This window comes from Podarcis bocagei (genome assembly GCF_964188305.1).
Source record: "Podarcis bocagei genome assembly, chromosome: 4".
Taxonomy (NCBI): Eukaryota; Metazoa; Chordata; class Lepidosauria; order Squamata; family Lacertidae; genus Podarcis; species Podarcis bocagei.
The window spans coordinates 100,862,550-100,884,519 of record NC_138128.1 but is presented as its reverse complement, the minus strand read 5'-3'; the positions used below and the strand labels follow the sequence as shown (position 1 = coordinate 100,884,519).

The window sequence follows — 21,970 nt, the reverse complement described above, 5'->3', positions numbered from 1 at the left end:
GGCATGTGTACTTTGAATGTTTTGAATGTTGTATTCCGCCCTGGGTGTTTCTTAAAAGAAAAGCAGTTAACATTATAAATAAATAGAGAATATAGTAGGCCAAAAACCACCTGACTCTTCAGAACAACATTAAGCTCACGCACCCTGAGAAAAGAGGGGGCTGCATTTTGAGGGTGGGGCTCAATGGCAAAGCACACACTTTGCTTATGCAGCATGCAGGCTCGGTCTCTGGGCTGCCCGCAGGGGCAGCTGCGCAGTGGAGGTGGGCCACAGAGTCACCTTTCTCACAGCAGCATTGCTACGGCTTGCCAGGGCTCTGACGGTGCACTGGCAGTCAGTCACATGCTCCTGCTGATGCACCCACGCATGCCTGGCCTTGCCACCCCCTTACGCCAACCACTGGCTCTCTCAGTAAGTGGTGCCAACTCCACTGCCAAGAGGGCCTCTCTGTATCCCACCCCCATTCCTGCTTTCCAGTCAAAAAAGATCTCTGTAGTTTGCTAGGAAGTACAACTGCTTTGAGATCCTAGAGAGCCACTGACAGGTAGAGCAGCATAGGTAGGGGGCCAGCAGGGGGCCGGAGCTCCTGCAATATTTCTGATGATAGGCTGCTCCCCAAGTTCTGTGGAAGCCATGCACGCACACCGTGGGGCACCCACACAACACGTCAGCATGGGGACATCTTGCACTCATGCACACAGCCCTGGGCCACCTCGATTGGGGGACAAGGCCCGTGTGTGGAGCAGCTTGCAATGGGGAAGGTGAGCCAGTGGCGAACTTGTTTTCTATGGTTTCTAGGCTGGGTGTTTGATGTTGAACGATGCCTCACAGGTTTTCACAATTCAGCGCAGTGTGTGGGGTGCTTCATGTCCTCTGCAGTGGTCTTCCTTCTCCTTGAGTTATAATTCCACCCATGCAGTTTCCTGTGTTCTCAAGCATGTGCTCTCCTCAGCAAAGTGAACTGTATTCTTTGAAAAACAGGTGTGGCAAACAGTGTTTCAGCTGTTTGCCAGAATACTATCCTACAATGAATTTATGTTTAAACTGACTATTCAAATGCAAGGTAGGTAACCTTAAAAAATGGGGCAAGAAAAGAGAGGTGAGGTAATAATAGTCATCCATGAGGGCTTTTTTCAGGATTGATTTCCCTGAGACAACACTCACCATAAGGGGTGAATTACAAACTGAAGGGAGCTGAAAGAGCACCGAGCAACACTGAGAAAATTGGAAATTCTGACTTGGACCTCTTTTATCTTCCAATAAGTAACCCTGTAAATGAAAGCAGGATCTCTGGTATGCAGAGGTGGGTGAGGTGAATATTTCCTTAGAAACACAGAGTGACACACAAATGACCCAAAATAGTTGATATAAAAATCTAGTTGATATACGCCATCTGTGTAGAAATTCCTCATCTGCATAGAAAGCGCTTATTTTCTTCAGAAACGGACCCTGAAATAACTCATGAAGCTTAGCAGGAAACACAGGCCTTCCAGTCATTTGGTGGTAAATCCAAGAACTGGCCCATACAAACAGCAAATGATATACTGTTATAGCTTTGCTGTGGGACCCACTAGCGGAGGAAGAGGTGTGCAGGGGGAGCGCACCACCCCTGGCAGTGCAATCCTGGCGGGGAGCCATCGCGGCTGCCCCCCCGCCCGCACTGGGTGCCACGCCCCTACGAGTCATGCGCCATGCGCCCAGGACACACACCAGCCCCGCCCCCGCCTGCTCTCCGCCCCCTGGTGCATGAAGCTCTGCCATGGGGGGGGGGACAGGGGACCCTTAAATCCTAGAAATTTGCTTATTTGGGATGTGAAGGGAGAAATAGTAGCTGCAGAGGAATCCTGGGCTGGCTTATGTAAATCAGCATGACTGGCTTAAAGGTAAAGGGACCCCTGACTGTTTTAGGTCCAGTCGCGAATGACTCTGGGGTTGCTGCACTCATCTCGCTTTACAGGCTGAGGGAGCCGGTGTTTGTCCGCAGACAGCTTCCGGGTCCCTCAGCCAGCATGACTAAAGCCGCTTCTGGTGAAACCAGAGCAGTGCACGGAAACGCCGTTTCCCTTCCCGCTGGAGCGGTACCTATTGATCTACTTGCACTTTGACATGCTTTCGAACTGCTAGGTGGGCAGGAGCTGGGACCGAGCAACGGGAGCTCACCGATCAGTGAAAGTGTTGATGGGCCATCGAAGAGGAATGCTTTGGCCTGGGGAGTCAGATGTTACCAAGGTGATGGAGTGTGTGTTTGAAGTGACAGAAAAAAGGAGTTTTGCAAGAGTTGCTGGCAAGAAGAAGCAGGAAGAAAGGCTGGGCTCCATCGCTGGGAAGGCTGGCTGACTTGGAGAGATGCCTTGGACTCCAGGGCGGCACTGCTGTGAAGTACAAGCCCCTCTTGAAATGGCCATGCTGTAAGATCTGGACTCCCTCCATGCAGGTGAATAAAGTATATTTCTTAAAACCACGGCAGTCTCCACTGCGTCTCAATTCTCAAAAGGGCCACAGACCCCGGGCGAGTGCCAGGAACCCCATGGGCTCCTGCCACTGCTTGGCAGAGAGAGGGGGAGGCACCCAACTTTTGTAACAATACTAAATCAGTACCACTTCAGACTGTGGAATCACCGCATTGACTGCTCCTTTGCATTAAAACTGCAATGAAAACAAAAGCACAACTACACATAGATGAAGAGGGAAAGGATTGTAGCTTAGCTTTCTTCCTTAGATGCTTCTCCCTAAGATTCTGGTGGAAAGTTGCTTTAAATAACACACTGCTGCCACCCATTTATGCAGAGGTTCATTCTAGGTGCTGGAAGAGGGGGGAAACAGGAGGTGGAATGGGCCTTGCTGCAGAGGACTATTGGGCTTAACATGAAGACACTGGGATGCCCTCGCATGGATTGTAAGCAGGTGGCAGAGCCTCAGGGAGTCCACCAACCATCCACTGCATCTTTGCATTTCTGCCAGGCCTGGGTGGGGAAGCCTCCTAGGGGGCCAAGGATTCTGTTCTCAACAACCACAGTTTTCTGATTTGTATTTCTTTTCCCAGGCAAAGTGAAGAAAGGATTTAGTCTATGATCACACCCTCTCTAATATGTAAATCAGGCAGTGGCGTAGCATGGGGGGTGCAGGGGGGGGCCGGCCGCACCGGGCGCAACATCTGGGGGTTAGGGTTAGGGTGCGCAAATCCACGGGTTAGGGGGCGCAAATCCACGGGGTAGGGGGCACAAATTACTTGCCTTGCCCCGGGTGCTGACAACCCACGCTACGCCACTGAAATCAGGGATGGCCAGCTGGGTCCTTGTGAGCTTTATCTGGCAATTGAAGGGATTCCCCCACTCCCAGGTCTCTGATATCCATTCACAATTTTAATCAAAACATTGGTGCATTTTTTTATATTAAAAAAGCACCCTCTCTTGTACTTGCCAGGAACATAAAATTGCTTTCTAAAGTCTTGAGGGACAGAAATAGACATTTAGGGTAGAACTAAACACTGCCTTGGCATATGTGTGTTTTGGTGGTAAAAAACGATGCAGGGAAAGGATTTTCAGGGGAGAATCAGCAAACAAGGCAGAGTGCACAACTCTTCTCCCACCGCGACTAGGCTTACTTTCCTACCCCCTTATCTACCGCCAAGTTCTCTTCCACTGTTTGAATCAGAATGGAGTGTGGAGAACAATGAAGTGGGGGAATAATTAAGAATCACTCCCCTTTCACCTTTTGATTCTCTCCTGGGAACAAAGCAGTCATTTGCAGAAAAAGGCAAACACAGGCTGGAGAATCCCATGTTTTCTTCACATTACCTGTAGTTCTACCTACAGGTAGGTAGCTGTGTTGGTCTGCCGTAGTCAAAACAAAATAAAAAAAATCCTTCCAGTAGCACCTTAGAGACCAACTAAGTTTGTCGTTGGTATGAGCTTTCGTGTGCATGCACACTTCTTCAGATACACCAACAGTTCTACTTTATTTTAAAATCTCTTTGGAGTATTTATTTCTAATGTAATGCCCTGGTCATTTGTATTTTCCCTTATATCTTCTTGCTCTTTTTCTTGTGGTCAGGGCTGTCAACGGGGAAGGGAACAAGGGGTACACCTGTACCAGGCCGCAAGTCAACAGGGCCCCCAGACTCTTAGCTTTCACGTCTTTAAAAAAGAAAAGGAAGTCAGACATTTTTAATGAAAGTTATAAAACAAAGTGTGGAGACACTCTAAGGCTTTGGCAATTGACAAGCAACACCATTGCTAAGGACACTTAATTGCTGTTGCTAAGCAATTAGAGGAAAGAATGCTGATGATTCCTACCTGGGAGCAGCAGAAAAGAAAGCAGAAGTCCTTGTTGCTGCTAACTTGATGCTGGACAGATGATGAAATCGAGGTACTTTTATTTGAGCACTTCCCTTGTTCCCACATTATTTCATTCATTCTCCATATGTAGTGCCTTGCAGAATAAAACACAATTGGCTGACTGTGGTATGTTCTACTTAGAAGTTACTTAAAATAGATGAGGTTTATTTCCTACTGAGAAAAATTTGTGACACCCCCCACCCTGGATTTCCCATATCTTCCTTATAACCATTAATGGTCTGCTTGCCACCACTGGGCTATTATTAATATACAGTCACGAATCAACAAATACAGCCATAAAATAATTAAACACCTTACAGCTGAAGTAAGTTAACATTCCTTTGGCCTTTTTTGTCTATATAATGATTTTTTGTGTGTGTTTATCAAGGTCAGCAAAATGTGTGTGTGTGTGTGTGTGTGTGTGTGTGTGTGTGTGTGTGTGTATTGCATTGCTGAGAGTTGAGAAACTGCACACATTTGTTGCTTATTATTTGCATATTGAACTTCCTCCAAGGAACACAAGGCTGTGTACATTGTTTTCCCTTCCCCCCACCTTTTAATTTTCAGAACAGCGAGGTTGAGGGTTGGTGGTTCAGACACCAAGGCTGGGAAGCTCTACAATTATATCACAGAATAATAGAACTGTAGAGTTGGAAGGGACCCTGAGGGTCATCTAGTCCAACTCTCTGCAATGCAGGAATCCAACTAAAGCATCCCTGACAGATGGCCAGCCAACCTCTGCTTAAAACCTCCAAGGAAGGAGAGTCCACAGCCTCCCAAGGGAGACTCTTCCACTGTCAAAACAAGTATGTTTAATTGATGCTATTTATAAGGGGTGGCATTTCTTTTATTTTTTGGTTTTGGTGTCTTGCTGTAATTATCAGGACTAGGAAACACTGGAGTTAAAGCAGTGAGTGACTTTTCTGGCTTTCTTTGCATGATCAGTGGGTGACATTATAAATTTGTATCTTGTTTTTATACCCAGGAGCTCAAGGTTATCCCTGCTTCCCCCCTTTATCTTTCCAACAACCCTGTGAGGTGGACTAAGTCAAGTTAATATAAGCAGAAGTTATTGCCCATAGGTCGCTGGAGGTGATGCCAGGCCCAGGAAATCCTGTTGGCATCCCTGCTTGTGTACTACATCATCTTCTGGACCGATAATGGGGGGGGGGCAGATTATTTCAAGTGAGATTATTTTCAAGTTTAGTGATAAAAATAATGTTTTTAAAGAAAAGTGGCTTCCTGCACTTTTTAAAATGGATGCTAAGAACCATCTCTTAGTGGATAGCTCACATGAATTAAGAATTTCCCACCCTTTCCCACTGCATTGTGCTACTGCATAGGCCTGCTACTACAGCTTTGCCGTGAATATAAGTCACACTAGACAGCAAATTCCATGGGCCAGCATAATAGATCCTATGTACCACAGCCCCATTCTTGTGGGACAAATTGCACATTCCCTAATTCCAAAATTGCTTTAAAAACTATGCCCCTTCAAAGCTATGAACAGCATTCTGCAATGTGTAACATGCAATGTTGACTTCTGGAGATTTTTGTGGGTGAACACATTCTGAAACCAACTGCAAGGTCAGTTTCATACTGGAAGGATTATTTTGGGTGCACACAGGGACAAAGGCCTATGACTTCCTTCCCCAAGAGAACGTCTTTATGGCTTCAAGTCTTGCGAACTAGCATCAGGTGGGTGAACCTGTTGACTTCTGACAAAACTGCCATGCTAGATGGCAGGGTCAGCCCTTGCAGATTCAGCAGCAAGGCTCCAGATGATCAGCGTTGAGCAAGATTATCTAATTAAGAGTATACTGAATTAAGTTTTCTGCAGAATACTTTCTCAGGTGCTCATTGGGCTGTGGAGAAAAACTGCCTCAAAACGTCTGCCCCTTAGCTCTGGACTCCTGCTATCCCCTGTGCCAGAGGGGCCTGTCCCTGAGCCCAACAAGGCACCAGATTTTTCATTTCATTTTACAATTTAAATTATTTTAACTGCCTAAATACTGTGGGCAGAAGCTTCTGCTCTATTAAATGAGGCAAAGGCTAGGCTGCCTAGTATTTATATCCAGTCCAGCTAATCTAGAGACTTTGAAGACCCTCCAATGTCCCTATTTTGCAGGGACAGTCACAGATTTACAGAAGCCATCCTGGTTTCTCATTTGATCCTGGAATGTCCCACTTTTCCTTAGGATGTCCCTATTTTCATCGGAGAAATGTTGGAGGGTATGGAGTTATGTGGCCCACCCCCCAAGTCAAGTTGATAAGTAACTATGCAACCTTTAGAAGACATCTGAAGACAGCCCTGTATAGGGAAATTTTTTAATGGTTAATGTTTTATTATCCTTTTATATATGTTGGAAGCTGCCCAGAGTGGCTGGGGCAACCCAGTCAGATGAGCGGGGTATAAATAATAAAATTATTATGGAATAGGATGTCCCTATTTTCATTCGAGAAATGTTGAAGGGTATGACTTTATTGTATGTGCTAATTAGGGATGGGCAAATCTGACAGTTCCAGTTTCCCTATTTTCCTCATTTTTTCTAGTCTTAAATAATGCAGCCTTTCCCCCATATGCATTTTTGTATTTTTTCTTTCAAGATTCAGACAAGTGCACATTTCAAAGGAGAGTTAGGTTTTGAGCTGCATATTGTTCTCAGAAGTACAAATTAGGCAGATTCACATTAAGATGTGAATTGAGCCAAATTGTCCCCCATCTCTGTGGCTGGATCTAGACACATCAAAGAAGCACAGTGGTACCTCTAGTTAAGAACTTAATTCGTTCCAGAGGTCCGTTCTTAACTAGAGGCGTGCTTTCACTAATGGGGCCTCTTGCTGCCGCTGCACCACCGGCACAAGATTTCCATTCTCATCCTGGGGCAAAATTCTCAACTCAAGGTAACTCAACTTCCAGGTTAGTGGAGTTTATAATCTGAAGCGTTTGTAACTCAAGGTACCACTTCATTTCAATTAAACGCGTTGTAAATTTAAGTAGGGAAAATAGGTAGAGAAAAACGGGACTCCACAGCGCCATCTGGTGGCCAAATGTTACATTGCATATGTTGTTGTCGTTTAGTCATGTCCGACTCTTCGTGACCCCCTGGACCAGAGCACGCCAGGCACTCCTGTCTTCCACTGCCTCCTGCAGTTTGGTCAAACTCATGCTGGTAGCTTCGAGAACACTGTCCAACCATCTCCTCCTCTGTCGTCCCCTTCTCCTTGTGCCCTCCATCTTTCCCAACATCAGGGTCTTTTCCAGGGAGTCTTCTCTTCTCATGAGGTGGCCAAAGTCTTGGAGCCTCAGCTTCACAATATGTCCTTCCAGTGAGCACTCAGGGCTGATTTCCTTAAGAATGGATAGGTTTGATCTTCTTGCAGTCCATGGGACTCTCAAGAGCCTCCTCCAGCACCATAATTCAAAAGCATCAATTCTTCAGCAATCAGCCTTCTTTATGGTCCAGCTCTCACTTCCATACATCACTACTGGGAAAACCATAGCTTTAACTGTACAGACCTTTGTTGACAAGGTGATGTCTCTGCTTTTTAAGATGCTGTCTAGGTTTGTCATTGCTTTTCTCACAAGAAGCAGGGGTCTTTTAATTTCGTGGCTGCTGTCACCATCTGCAGTGATCATGGAGCCCAAGAAAGTGAAATCTCTCACTGCCTCCATTTCTTCCCCTTCTATTTGCCAGGAGGTGATGGGACCAGTGGCCATGATCTTAGTTTTTTTGATGTTGAGCTTCAGACCATATTTTGCGCTCTCCTCTTTCACCCTCATTTAAAGGTTCTTTAATTCCTTCTCACTTTCTTCCATCAAGGTTGTGTCATCTGCATATCTGAGGTTGTTGATATTTCTTCCGGCAATCTTAATTCCGTCTTGGGATTCATCCAGCCCAGCCTTTTGTATGATGAATTCTGCATATAAGTTAAATAAGCAGGGAGACAATATACAGCCTTGTCGTACTCCTTTCCCAATTTTGAACCAATCAGTTGTTCCATACCCAGTTCTAACTGTAGCTTCTTGTCCACCAGCGGCGAAACATGGGTTGTCAGCACCCGGTGCAAGGCAAGTAATTTGCGCCCCCTAACCCGGGGCAAGGCAAGTCATTTGCGCCCCCTAACCCGGGGCAAGGCAAGTCATTTGCGCCCCCTAACCCCTAACCTGCCGCCGCTGCCAGCTTCTTCTTGCTGCTGCCTGGGCTGGGCTGGTGTGGTTCTCTCCCACGCTCAGCGCTGCGCTGGGCGGCCGCTGCACTGTCCCTCCCCCAGATAGTCCCTCGCTATCTCTCCGCACCGCACGCCTGGCACCCACCCCCTCCACAGTGGGCGGCGACCCAGTGGCTCGGATCGGATTCGCACAGCCAGCACTGCAGTGAGAGAGAGTGAGTGAGCCAGGTAGGGGCAGAGAGCTGCGAGTGTGAGCGCGCCCCTCCAGATGTTGCGCCCGGTGCGGCCGGCCCCCCCTGCACCCCCCACGCTACGCCACTGTTGTCCACATAGAGATTTCTCAGGAGACACATGAGGTGATCAGGCAGTCCCATTTCTTTAAGAATTTGCCATAGTTTGCTGTGGTTGACACAGTCAAAGGCTTTTGCATAGTCAATGAAGCAGAAGTAGATGTCTTTCTGGAACTCTCTAGCTTTCTCCATAATCCAGCGCATGTTTGCAATTTGGTCTCTGGTTCCTCTGCCTTTTCTAAATCCAGCTTGCACTTCTGGGAGTTCTCGGTCCACATACTGCTTAAGCCTGCCTTGTAGAATTTTAAGCATAACCTTGCTAGCGTGTGAAATGAGTGAAATTGTGCGGTAGTTGGAGCATTCTTTGGCACTGTCCTGCTTTGGGATTGGGATGTAGACTGATACAACACCTATAAACTGCTTTTCCTTTACCAATCTAGTTGCGTCCTGTGTGAGGCCTGAGCAGCGTGTTCACCAGCCTATCCATGTTCAATCCCCAAAGCCTGTTATAGTGAGCTTTTGGGTCTCTCTTTATTACACACACACACACACACACACACACACACACACACACACACACACACACACTATGCTGCAACATTTAATCAATTAATTGGTTAGATTATTCAACTAAAGAGGTGTTCCCAATTAATGGGGAGCCAGATTTTAAAGCAAGATTTTAAAAGAGGCATTCTACCATTTCTCACACAGAGATCTGTATCATTTGAAGACAAATAACATATGATAAATATAAATATACAAGGATTCATCAAACAATTGACAAATTCAGTAAGAAATAAGCCTGTTCCTACCTTCTAATGTTTTGGATAAGGATTGCAATAGTGATTAGTTGGTTGGCAAGCTCTTGGCACTTTTGATTAAACACATAATATACAGTATATTGTTGTTATGATTCATCAAATTCTTGTAATTTAACCTGTTAGACTGCTGGTATTTTGGTTTTCCCAAAGTGAATCAACGGGTGAAGATTGTGGAAGCATTTATACGTATTCAGAACTAGCCGGATTATGCAGGGGAACATAATCCCTGAGGAATGTATGCAGGCAGGCAGGCCCTGGCTCACTTTGAAGGTTCTCTATAGGACAATAATGACGACAGAAATACCTCTTCAGACAATGAAAAATTGTGGATGTCAAAGGGATCTGTTGGTGGTGTCAACCAAGGCTCTCACCAGAAAGCACATGGGGGATATGGGTGGGTGCAGGCAGTGCCGGATTTACATATAAGCTAAACAAGCTATGGCTTAGGGCCTCACTCTCTTGGGGCCCCAAAATTTTTTTAAAGAAAAAACAACTGGATATACATTTCCAAAATATAAGATAAAAAACAAATGAAATAAAACCTACATACAGCAACAGTGCCTCTTATTTGCTGACAGGCTGCTTTAGAGGCGGGATGGGGGGGGCTGCTGCTGAGGCGGTGGCAGATCTGGTCTCGAAGGAGTGCTCTCGCTGCCGAAAAGGTCGGAGGTCGGATTTGCTGCCCCTGTGGATCCTGCCACCTGAGGTGGTCACTTCCCATTGCATTATGGGTGGGCCAACACTGGCATTTACAGCCGAAGCCCATGTTAGCGCTACTGGAAGTCTGCTGAGGCTGTTTAAAACTGTGGCATTCACCAGCTGAGCTGGCTGTGTGAATGGGCACTACATTTCCATTGCTTCTGAAGTGAATACGTTTTAGTTTACATCTCATGTAAATACCCTCAAGAAAAAAAAATGCTCTTCTAATGAATCTCAGAAATGATGTTCACTGCAGAAGACACATGAGCCTGGAGATTTGGCTCAGAGTCAGAGCCACAAGTAGGATCGCCCCACCACAGTGCAATATGGAGCAAGCTTATTGGATTTCCATTTCATCATTGCATGTGCCAACAATGATTTCTTGAAGCCTGAAGTGGAAAACAAAATTGAAAGCACAAAAACATATGCAGATGAAATCTAGAGCCAGAGAAGCTTCTGCCAATGCTCGGCCACTTATGTATGCTCAGAAATATTTACTTAGGAATTCTTAATTAAATAAACCATCCAGTAGTGAGATCCTATTTCAGATGTGTCACAGTGCCACCACAAAATATATCAGCCACTCTTTGTCTATATATATATACACACATGCCATTGAAGAGTAGGTTTTCTCTTTACTCTGTTAACTAATTGACCTGGACTGCCCCTTCTGTTAATGGAATATGTGTGTGGCTAGCTTCCTTCAGTCCATGCCTTGTACTCATTCTTTGCCCACAGTGATTGACGCTTTCTGACAGATAGAAGTAGCACCTCAGTAATCCTGCAAGAGCCCATTGTGTATACTAATGCACCAAAACTCAGTGACTATATAAGCAGACGTACAGATCCTGCTTCAAATGCCAGCAGCCTCTGGTGTGTCAGGCTAGAGACCTTTCTCAGAGAGATCCCTTGAACTGGAGATGCCAAGAACTGAACATGGGCCTTTCTGCATGTAAAGCATGTTTCCTCTCCATCTACTGGGGGGTTAGAGTGATCCAGAGGCATACCTGGGGGTTGGTGAAACCAGCGCCCACTGAGGGCGGTGGTGCAAAAATCAACCCAGAAATCAGCCTCTAGTTATGTGTGTAAGGTTGTGCATTTAGACAAGAACTGGGAGCTGAGCAGTAGGAAAAACGGCAAGGCGGTATGAAGGTTGACTGCTGGAGACTATGGAGTGTATGAGATATATGTGTGTGGCAGTGCGCCACCACTGTTGCAGTGAGATCAAACATGGGAGGAGCTTCCCCTACTTCTTGCACCATGGCACAAAAGCATGTGAATTTTTTCACCCTTCCTCCTCACCTCGCCTTCACTTCAGATGCTTTGGTTGCATAAAATGTAGCAAGTCAACATTTTCAAGGGTGGAAGGGATTTCTATGCATCTTCCTTAAGATGGTTGAGTTGGTGGCAAGGAAAAATAAAACAAAACATTTCATCCCCTTTATTTCTAAGTACCTCTTTTCTTGGTGTTATTTATGTTTTTGTTGTGTTGCCATTCCAGCAGCTATAAGAACTATATTCCACTTTATGCAGCCACTGGGATACACCAGTATTCCCTGAACAGGTCATTTAGGCTAGTTGGGGATAATTTGAATTCAGCCAAATGTAAACCAATAATCCCAATGGGGAAGACATTAAACATGAATTGAAATGGTGCATTTTCAAATAATCTCAGGGACATGATCCAGGGAGTAGCAACTTAGCTGTAGCTTCCTGGCATGGAGACACATCCCTCTTGATTATAATGCACATAACTGTGTAAGGTATAAATATGAGAAAGCTGGCCCTAAGAAGGCCTTTAGGTCATCCTGAGCACAGAATCAGCATCCCTTCCCCTTCCTTCGTGCTGTAAGTAAGATTTAAATGCCTCTCTAGTGTTGTAGAAGAACCTTAACATTAGATCCTCCATCCCCATGTCAGCAGAGAACATCTCTTTGTTATTTTGAAACTAAATGTACATAGTCTATAATTCCATAAACTATTAACTGGGGATGGAATTTATATATCCTAAGCAGTATTAAATCACACAGTAACCTGAATCCAATGAATCTGAATTTTTATATATTAAGAATATTATAATATATTTCAGGCTCGTCGACTCTGCAAAGATATCGTGGGGGCTGACGCTCAGCTTCCATGACCAGTGGCTCTTCCACTTCCTCCGCCTTCTGCCACCGCCACGGGTCAGGGGCTGCTTCCCCTATGTGGCAGAAGAAGGAGGAGCCTCCATACCCCTGGCTCATGCAACTGCACGAAGCCAGGATGCCGCACATGACAGCATCACATCCGGGCAAAACGGCCAGATGAACATTGAGGGGGCTTGCCCCCCACTAACAAATATTGGCGGAGCTCAAAGGGGTTCAGCCCCATGGAGTCTGCACTCCTGATGTGCTCCTACATTCTGGCACAAAGAGTTATTTCGATTAATTAACTCTTTATCCCACCATTCAACCTAATTGAATTCTCAAAGCGCCCTAGACTGAGCTGGTTAGCCAAACTGAATAAAAACTCAATATTTTAACAAGGAGAGCCAAGCCAGCAGATGGGGAATGGTTAGAGCATGCCCCAAAGGGAACCTTGCCCAGTAAGGTGGGGGGGGGGAGAAGATTGTTGCAGGGGGAAAACTCTCTGTGGGTTCTACTGTAGACCACCATATTTTGTCTACCTTCATGGGAAAATGGCACTCTTATATTGCTGGGCTTTTTGTAAATGTGGTTGGGTGGGTGGGGGAACACAGAAAATTGAGAGAAATCTGGTTGTTGACTCCTTCAACCAACCTGTGATATTTCCACTTTAAAAAAAAAAGGTTCCATGTGATTTGCCATGGGGAGAAGCCAGGCTAAAACCTTTTTGCTTAACATGTTTAGTAATGTGGGGGGGGGGCATCCAGGTGTAGTTACCCCAGTTGCATTTTGAATTGGTCCAGTCCATCAAGAGCCGTACAATGTGGAATTTGGCTCCAATTCAAGTAAGTGACTAATAAAATCTGGAGTTACTTCAACTTTTGTTTTAGGTCAACTTCTGTTTACAACACTAAAAAAGATTAGGGACTGGTCATTAGTTCAGTTGATGATAAACTAAATAGCTCTCTACTTTTCCCCAGTCACTTATTGCTGCTGATACCCAAGCTATGCTGTGTAGCTTAGTCTGATGCTTTTATGCAGTGTAATCTGGTCACACATGGCACTAGAAGTCTTGATAAAACATGGCATTCAGGATTTCCTCTGATAAAAAAGGATATTGCACTGTGAGGAAAGATTAAATAGGTGCCAGTGCCAAAATACAGCACATTAATTTGTTTTTCAGCTGCTATGAAGCAAAAACACCCTCAAATCCAGCTGCAGATGTAGCTCACAATATGCCAAGACCTAAATGTGCAACATACCACATTAGAATGTGTGACAAACAAAATGAGGAAGCCTGCAAGGAATAGCTCAAGAGGAAGCCTGAAATTGTTAGGCACATTTATTTAATATAAATAAAGAGTTTTCCAAACCTCAGTCTCATGACTCAGCATTTCTGCTGGCAATCATTTATGGCAACCACTTAAGAGTGAGATAAAAGCAAAGCTGGAGGATATATTGGTAAGGCTGAGCCAAAAGAGGACTAAGACCCCACCCCCAACAGCAGCTATATATTTTTAAAGGAACCAAATGCCTTATATTTTGTATATATTTGTCTGATATTTTCTAGCTCTGTAAGAAGCTAGAAAAGCTTCTTCTGCTTGGCAGGGGGTTGGACTCGATGGCCCTTGTGGTCTCTTCCAACTCCATGATTCTATGATTCTATGATTCTAAGAATCTAAAGTTAGAACACAGTGAATAGTTGTAAAGGTGGGCAGGTTTGCATGGGAGCAGGTGGTCATTTGGTCACCCTGAGCCAAGGGCATTTATTGTCTAAGGACAGGTGCTTGCATGCTGCCTTGTGAGGATGCATGTGAAGCTTGCATTTTGAGCAAATAGGACATGGAATTATCGAGCAAAGCCACAGGTACCTATTCTATATACACAAATTTCTTCTTTGAATGGCAGCCGCCTCCTCTCCAGCAGCACCTTCAAAGCCATGCCTTGCCTGGATCTCTGCATTCCATTGTGGTTTTGTACATGAGCCATCATGAAGCATACTCTGTTGGCATTCATGATTAAGTGAGTTGATCAGCAAATATTATTTTTGTATTATGTTAGTCACTGAGAATGGCATTGCAATAATGCTTTGTATGGGACTGTAATGCTTTGGAATTTGATTGGATTGCCTGTAAAATAAGTGCAAAATTTATTCTCCCTCTGATCACTGAAATCACCCAGAAAGGTGAGAACTGGAAATGTTATATCTGGTTAAGTAGCTTAGAGCCTGAGCTCTGAATCATAGAAGCCCGGGGGGGGGGGGTTTCAAGAGCCACTGCTATGAACTCTCTAGTTTGTGTAAATTTCCTCAGTTATGACAAGTACTTTAATTGCTATAAAGCTACTGCTTTATAATATCAGTATATTATTGTCAAGAAACAGGGATGGCCTTATAAACTTCCTACATCACCAGGACCATAGCACTTTTCAGGGAATGTCAGTTCCATTTCAGGTACAGATGTGAGAGATGCTGCACAACAGTCATACATGGACATTCATCACTGCATTCCTTCATTCAGTTCATTCATTCATGGACTGCAGCATCAAATGGTGGCTTCTATATGTGAATAAGCCATTGCAGAACATGGAGGTAAGCTGGCTTCTATACACGGGGCAGAATCAGGTAGTAGAGACTTAACATTGGTAGAATGGTCTGCACCACTTCAGACTACAGGTGTGTGATCATATTCTTTCAAGTCTCCCTTTTGTTAAACAAACAGCCTTCCTGTAGAGCAGGGAGGAGAGTGACCTATGGCCTTCGCTCTTGAGATGCTAAACTTTGACTTCTGGGGATGATTTTTTGGTCTGTTTTATGTAGGGGAGCAGTAAAAATGCAATTGCTCCCACCATGCACAGTACAGAGTGGGACAGTCTGTTCTACCATCTCAAGCCTCTGTCACCTGATTCTGTTCCATGTGTAGATCCAGTCCTGGAAGTTTCATGTTGCTTCATGTACTCCTTCTGTTTTTAAATTATTCTTTTTGTAAGCTACTTTGAGTGACTGCTATTGGAAGGGTGGTATAGATATAAATAAAGACAATTCTCTCAGTGGAGCCAGTTCACACATTCAGCTATGGGACATCAAGAGATGTGCATACACAGTGTGAAGCAGCCTGATTGTTGGGCTCAGTAAGTGTGATGCTACACAGAAGCATGTATGGCTATGGAAGGAGGAAAAATATAAGAAGCTGCCTTAAATTGAAACAGATAATTGGTCCGTCTAGCCTAGTATCTGGTCCTCTGAGGTCTCCGGTAGGCATGTTTCTGCTACTGAAGATTCTTTTTAACTGGAGGGATTTTGAATATGAGCTTGGGATGGGACCCAACCTTCTGCCTGAAAAGCGTATGGTCAGTTACTGATGTCTTAGGTTGCCTATAGTGAAAGTAGCAAGGATAATAAAGAGAGCCTAGTGGACCCTAAGATGGGTTTGAAGCAAGAATGGATGAGCATCAGCTGATCAAATGATCAGAGATTAGGTCATATGGACTGTTGTGAACGAATGGAAGCCAGGACCTCCAGCAAGAAGCATCTGTGGAAATAGAGGACCTGTTCACTCCTCCAGTTCATAGACAATGCTTCATCATGAGAATGCCATCCTGGAGTGGTTTCCAACAATACACAGAGTACAATAATATATACAACATAACAAAAATTAAAAGCAGCACAATTAATAAAACCAGCAATAGAGCAACAGCATGAAAACAATTAAGCCAGTCTGCAGGTCACAGCGAGTGCCAGGACCAGGCCTGATCAATTTGAATCCTTAACAGGCCGAAGAATTCCAGAATCCAGTGTAACAATGAGCATGTTAATATTCTGTTTGCATTTCTTTAATGCCTAAAACTGCTGCTGGGAAAAGGGACTTCAAAATAGATATGGTTATTCCCTATAACATTTCAACATTTGCATTTGCACCGTTCACTGTACCAATATACAAGGGCTCCCAGACTGGCTAAGGACTCCACTACTTAAAACGCTCCCATTTTCGCTTTTCACAAAGCACAAGGAAGCTTAGAGGTTGCATAAGACATCCCTCAAGTTCACATCACACACCTTGTCTCTACCTGGCTAAGGTGTCCGTCAAGGATGCCTTGTTCTAAAGCACAACCTTGGAAATGGCATTACATATATTGTATTGTGTTTCAGTCTCTGCTGCAAGCTTTTTCTCTTCTTTTATTTGCTGCATGTAGTTAATGGATGGTGGACTTGCAGGACTGGTGCCATGAATGCTGTGGGCAGTGAGAGTACCCATGACTCACATCTAGTGAAAAACCTTATCTAATATAATGTTGAATAAAGACATTCCATCTAAACAAAAAGTTGTCCTGTCTGATGTTCTGTTCTCTCAAATTTGTTAGTTTAGCCAACAACATCTGTTGTACCACTCTGTAATGGATGAGAAGTCATCAGATCCCCATTAGTTTCAATGGGTCAACTCTGAGTAAAACTTAGTTGAATACCACCCCTACTATTCAAGCTTCCTCTCCAGCACTGTGGTGCTGTTTGATCTTCAGCTCTGGATATTAGAATGGAAACCACTGCGAGGCTCCTAGGGGCTGCCTATGTATTGCAGTGCAGATGTTGCATTTTATGGAATGAACTCCCTATGGAGATCTGGTGACCACTGATTATGAGGGGCTTTCACAGACAATTAAAGGCCTTTTAGTTTTCTACAGCATTTCTTGACTATTGAGTACTTTATTGATTCTGGTTGCTTTAGTTCTTGAAATTATATGACTATATGGATGTTCTGTTATTTATTGTAATGGTTTCATGTACACTGCGAACTGCTTTGAGATAAGTGAAAAGCAGTACACAGTGGTGCCCCGCAAGACGAATGCCTCGCAAGACGAAAAACTCGCTAGACGAAAGGGTTTTGCGGTTTTTGAGCTGCTTCGCAAGACGAATTTCCCTATGGGCTTGCTTCGCAAGACGAAAACGTCTTGCGTTTTTTGCAAGTTTGTTTCCTTTTTCTTAACACCCTTAATACAGTTGCGACTTGACTTCGAGGAGCAACTCATAGAACGCGGTGTGGTAGCCTTTTTTGAGGTTTTTGGCGATTTTTGAAGCTTTTCCAAAACTTTTCCGACACCGTGCTTCGCAAGACGAAAAATTCGCTAGACGAAAAAATTCGCGGAACGAATTAATTTCATCTTGCGAGGCACCACTGTATAAGTTTTTAAAATAATAAATAAAGCAGTACAATCTCTTGCTCTGGTGTTAAAGCCATAGCTTAGTCCTCCTGGTTCATTTTGAAGCACAACCTGTTTCCAGCAGGGGTCAGCTCCCCTTTGCTAAGGGCGTTGCAGCCTCAAAACTGTTTATCACTGAGATAGCATACTGCAGAAGACAAAAACTTTAATGAAAATTGCAAGCGTGTCTGCTGCAGTTATTGGAAATGTTTCTTTTACTCTGTCTAAACATTTGAGACACTTCTGTGAAAAGTTCCAGACCGTTTTCCAGGTCTGAAAAACCTGACTCTGAAATTTGTGCTCGCAAGCTCCTATTAATCATTCATCACCTCATGTTTATAATAATGAGCGTGAATGTTGGTTGAATAAAGTCATCCCCTACTTTTTATGTTGTGGTTTAAAATTAGAAAGGGATGAACTGGCTTGAAAGCATTCTGCAGTGAGGCGGAGCCAGTGCCCACTAAACTTAATCTGCCCTTCAGTTAGCAAAATTTCCAAAAATCCAAATCAGATTTTTAATATCTATTTCTCACATCTCCTCATTGCCTCGTATGATCACAGGCAGAAGCTGGAAGTGCCAACGTTTTGTAAGACAGATTGCACATGTGGTAACTCTGGCCCAAGCAAAACTAGGCATTACCGAAAGTCATGCAAGGTTTCCAGCCCCACTGCCAGACCAAAGAGGTTGGGATAAGTGTGCGTAATTATAGGAGCTCCGTTCCAGCCCTTTTGCTCTTAGCCAGTTGCCTTGTCCAGCATGCTATGCTATCAAGGAAATGGAATTAATGGCTTCCATTAGCTCTAATGCTTCTTCTCTGCTTTCCTTTAGAGCTTTGTCATCTGTGGTGGCTTTAGGAGCAAACATAATCTGCAACAAAATCCCAGGCTTGGCCCCTCGGCAGCGAGCAATCTGCCAGAGCCGTCCTGATGCCATCATAGTGATCGGAGAAGGGGCCCAGATGGGGATCAATGAATGCCAGTACCAGTTCCGATATGGCAGGTGGAACTGCTCAGCCCTGGGAGAGAAAACAGTCTTTGGTCAAGAGCTTCGAGTAGGTAAGGGATTCCTTCAAGTAATGTTGAAGAGGAAAAACATATTAACAGGCATATAATAGATGCCAAATGTAATTATCATCCTCAATAGATCAGATAATGTCTCTCTCTCTCTCTCTCTTTCTCTTTCTCTTTCTCTTTCTTTCTTCATGTTAATGTGGCAAGTCAAATGTCAATATATTGGCACAGATTAATGAAACCAAGTGGCATAACTCTTGCACATATACAACGTGAAACCTCAGTAACCCTGTTTTAAATTGTGTGAGGCATTTTCCCTTTACCCCAGAAAGCTCTTCAGTGCTGTGTAGCCCTAGTGCCTGCCCCCCCCCTTAGCATCCTAGATTCTTCCTTTTGGTGTAAAGGGCATCAATTCATATGTAGATTAGAAATATTCGTTCATGTGAATTGGCCCTGCATCCTCCACTATGCTATATTAGTAGTGATCTGCAAGTCTCTTGGGCTCATTTTGAAATTGGAACTGGTAACTGACTGGACTGCATCCTTAGAACTGCCACAGACATTTTTTAAAATGAATTTGAAGCAAATTTCGGGTTCCATATTGGAGCCAATTATGGGGAAGGGTTTTCTTCTTTTTTGTGTGTGTTGGTAATATGCTGGTAGCATGTGAACATGGACCTAATATTGTACTAGTATGGAAAATGACTGTGTTTGCTGGAAGATGCTGGTCTTCACATTCAAAGTTTCAGGGTGAACAACTGTCAATTGTATCTCTGGTAAGAATTGGGCTTTTTTCCATCCCTGAACTACATTAACCAAAATATTCACCAAGTTCGTGAACTTGTTCAGTGAACCTGGGGAACTCCCAAAAATGTCTGACTCTGATTGATGTGGCGCTTGGTGGCTTTTTATGGTTTAAACCAAACTCAGACTAAACATGGCCATTTCAGCTGTGTTTTGCTTTGGGATTGTAGGTTCATCTGAAGCCAAAGCAGAAGGTTAAGTAGAGGGGTAAGAAACCACAAGAAGAAGAATAGCTGGGGAAAGGGGACTCTTGAACACCTTCAGTGGAATGCAGGATCTGCAGATTTTCAGTAATTTATGATTAAAAGACTGATTGAATAATTTAAGGGCTAGACTCTGATCTGCTCCTGTGATAAGAGACTGCTTTAAGTCAGGGGTGATAACTCTTAGTTTGGGGGCCTAATCTCTGCCCCACAAGCATTTTTTTCCTGCTTTCCCCAAGACCCCACAGATTTTGGCAGAAGTGGAAAAGAAAAGAAAAAGAAAGTCAACACAGTGTTGGGCTGGGCAGAACCCAGTGCACTGATGGGGATGCAAACCACCCCCCTCCCAAATTACTTGGGTGAACAGGGTGCAATGATTGCCACAGCTCAGCTGAGGAAGTGGGGCTGTGTGCTCATATATGTCTGCCTGGGTGTACTCTCTCTCTGTGGGGCGTGTGTGTGTGGTCTTGTGGGCCTCAGAGTGTTGGCCAAGGTTGACTATAGTCCCTGGGTCAAAAAGCATTAGCCACTGCTACCTTAAGTCTATTTATCATCTGGGAAGCCAGCAGCATAGTGACCATGGTTTAGTGGCAATGGACATCAGCTGCATGCAGGAAGCCCCAGCTTCAGTCTCTGGCAAAGACCTCCACCAAAGACCATGTGGAGCTTTGATGAACCCATAATCAGAGCTTGGTAAATGCCAATAAAGGAATTAAAATTCTGCATACAGGCAAACCAAGCTTTGTGTCAAGGAAATCTGAATTCTGCAAACCATGCAAATTATGCACTCAACAAATGTGCTCCCCCATTTTACGTAAATGTGTGTGGCGAATTTTATTATTTTCATATATATTTTTCTAATTTTGGGACAGGACAATGAGATGCTGCCCCCTTTGCCTTTGAGGTTACAGTCAGCATCGCTCATATGTTTTGGATAGCAACTCCAGGTCTCCTCTCCCACACCCTCCACAAGCAGCATGTAATAAAAAACAACACAACACCACCAACCATTCAGGCCACATGTTTGCTCCCCACACTCTTCCCTTCCCTGTCTCCACAATCAGCAGCCCACAAAGTGAACTAAGCTCAGAGAAAGAGGATGGCACGGCATCATGCGTTTCAGAAAAGAAATGGAGGCGTGAGTCTGTTGTTTTGGTGGTTTCCAGGCAACTTGAGTAATAATAATAATAATTTTTTATTTATACCCCGCCCTCCCCAGCCAAGGCCGGGCTCAGAGCGGCTTACAAGCAATAATAAAAACAAGATGAGTGATTACAACTTAAAAACAAAAATAAAATACAATATTAAAATAATGGAACATTAAAATATTAAAATGGAGCCTCATTGCAGGAGAAGGAAAAGAAAAAAGAAAAAGGGGGCGGAGGGAATCAAATTGGCTCCAATCCAAAGGCCAGGCGGAACAACTCTGTCTTACAGGCCCTGCGGAAAGAGATCAGATCCTGCAGGGCCCTGGTCTCATGAGACAGAGCGTTCCACCAAGTTGGGGCCAGTGCTGAAAAGGCCCTGGCTCTGGTTGAAGCCAATCTAACTTCCTTAGGGCCTGGGACCACTAGGGTGTTGTTATTTATGGACCTTGAGGCTCTCCGTGGGGCATACCAGGCGAGGCGGTCCCGTAGGTACGAGGGTCCTAGGCCGTGAAGGGCTTTAAAGGTCAAAAGCAGCACCTTAAATCTGACCCTGTACTCCACCGGGAGCCAGTGCAGCTTGAAAAGCACTGGATGAATATGCTCCCATGGCAGAGACGCTGTGAGGAGCCTCGCTGCAGCATTCTGTACCCGCTGGAGTTTCTGGGACAGCTTCAAGGGCAGCCCCGCGTAGAGCGAGTTACAGTAGTCAAGCCTGGAGATGACTGTCGCATGGATCACTGTGGCCAGGTCGGGGCGGGAAAGGTAAGGGACCAACTGCTTGATGCGGCGAAGGTGGAAAAATGTCGCCTTGGCTGTTGCTGTGACTTGCGCCTCCATGGAAAGGGAGGCGTCAAGGATTACACCCAAACTCTTAACGGAAGGCAATGGCACTAATTGGGCCCCCGCAAGAGAAGGGAGTTGGTCCCTCATCCCCATGCTATCCCGACCTAGCCATAGGACCTCTGTCTTCGAAGGATTTAGTTTCAATCGGCTCCCACGAAACCATCCAGCCACAGCTTCCAAGCATCTGGTCAGTGTGTAAGGGGCCGAGTTGGTGTGGCCATCCATCAGTAGATAGAGCTGAGTGTCATCAGCATATTGATGACAGCCCAGCCCAAAGCTCTGGATAATCTGGGCAAGGGGGCGCATAAAGATGTTAAAAAGCATT

At 44.7% G+C, this 21,970-nt stretch overlaps 1 protein-coding gene across 4 annotated transcripts in view; it reads left to right on the top strand.

The window, feature by feature from the left end:
• The window catches only part of WNT7B (Wnt family member 7B), a 131,682-nt gene that overhangs the window by 72,941 nt on the left and 36,771 nt on the right, over positions 1-21,970 (top strand). For all 4 annotated transcript variants that reach the window (XM_081191064.1, XM_081191063.1, XM_081191062.1 and 1 more), the window contains exon 2: positions 18,466-18,692. In XM_081191064.1, coding sequence (XP_081047190.1) covers positions 18,466-18,692 — 227 coding nt within the window. The remainder of the gene's footprint in view (positions 1-18,465; positions 18,693-21,970) is intronic.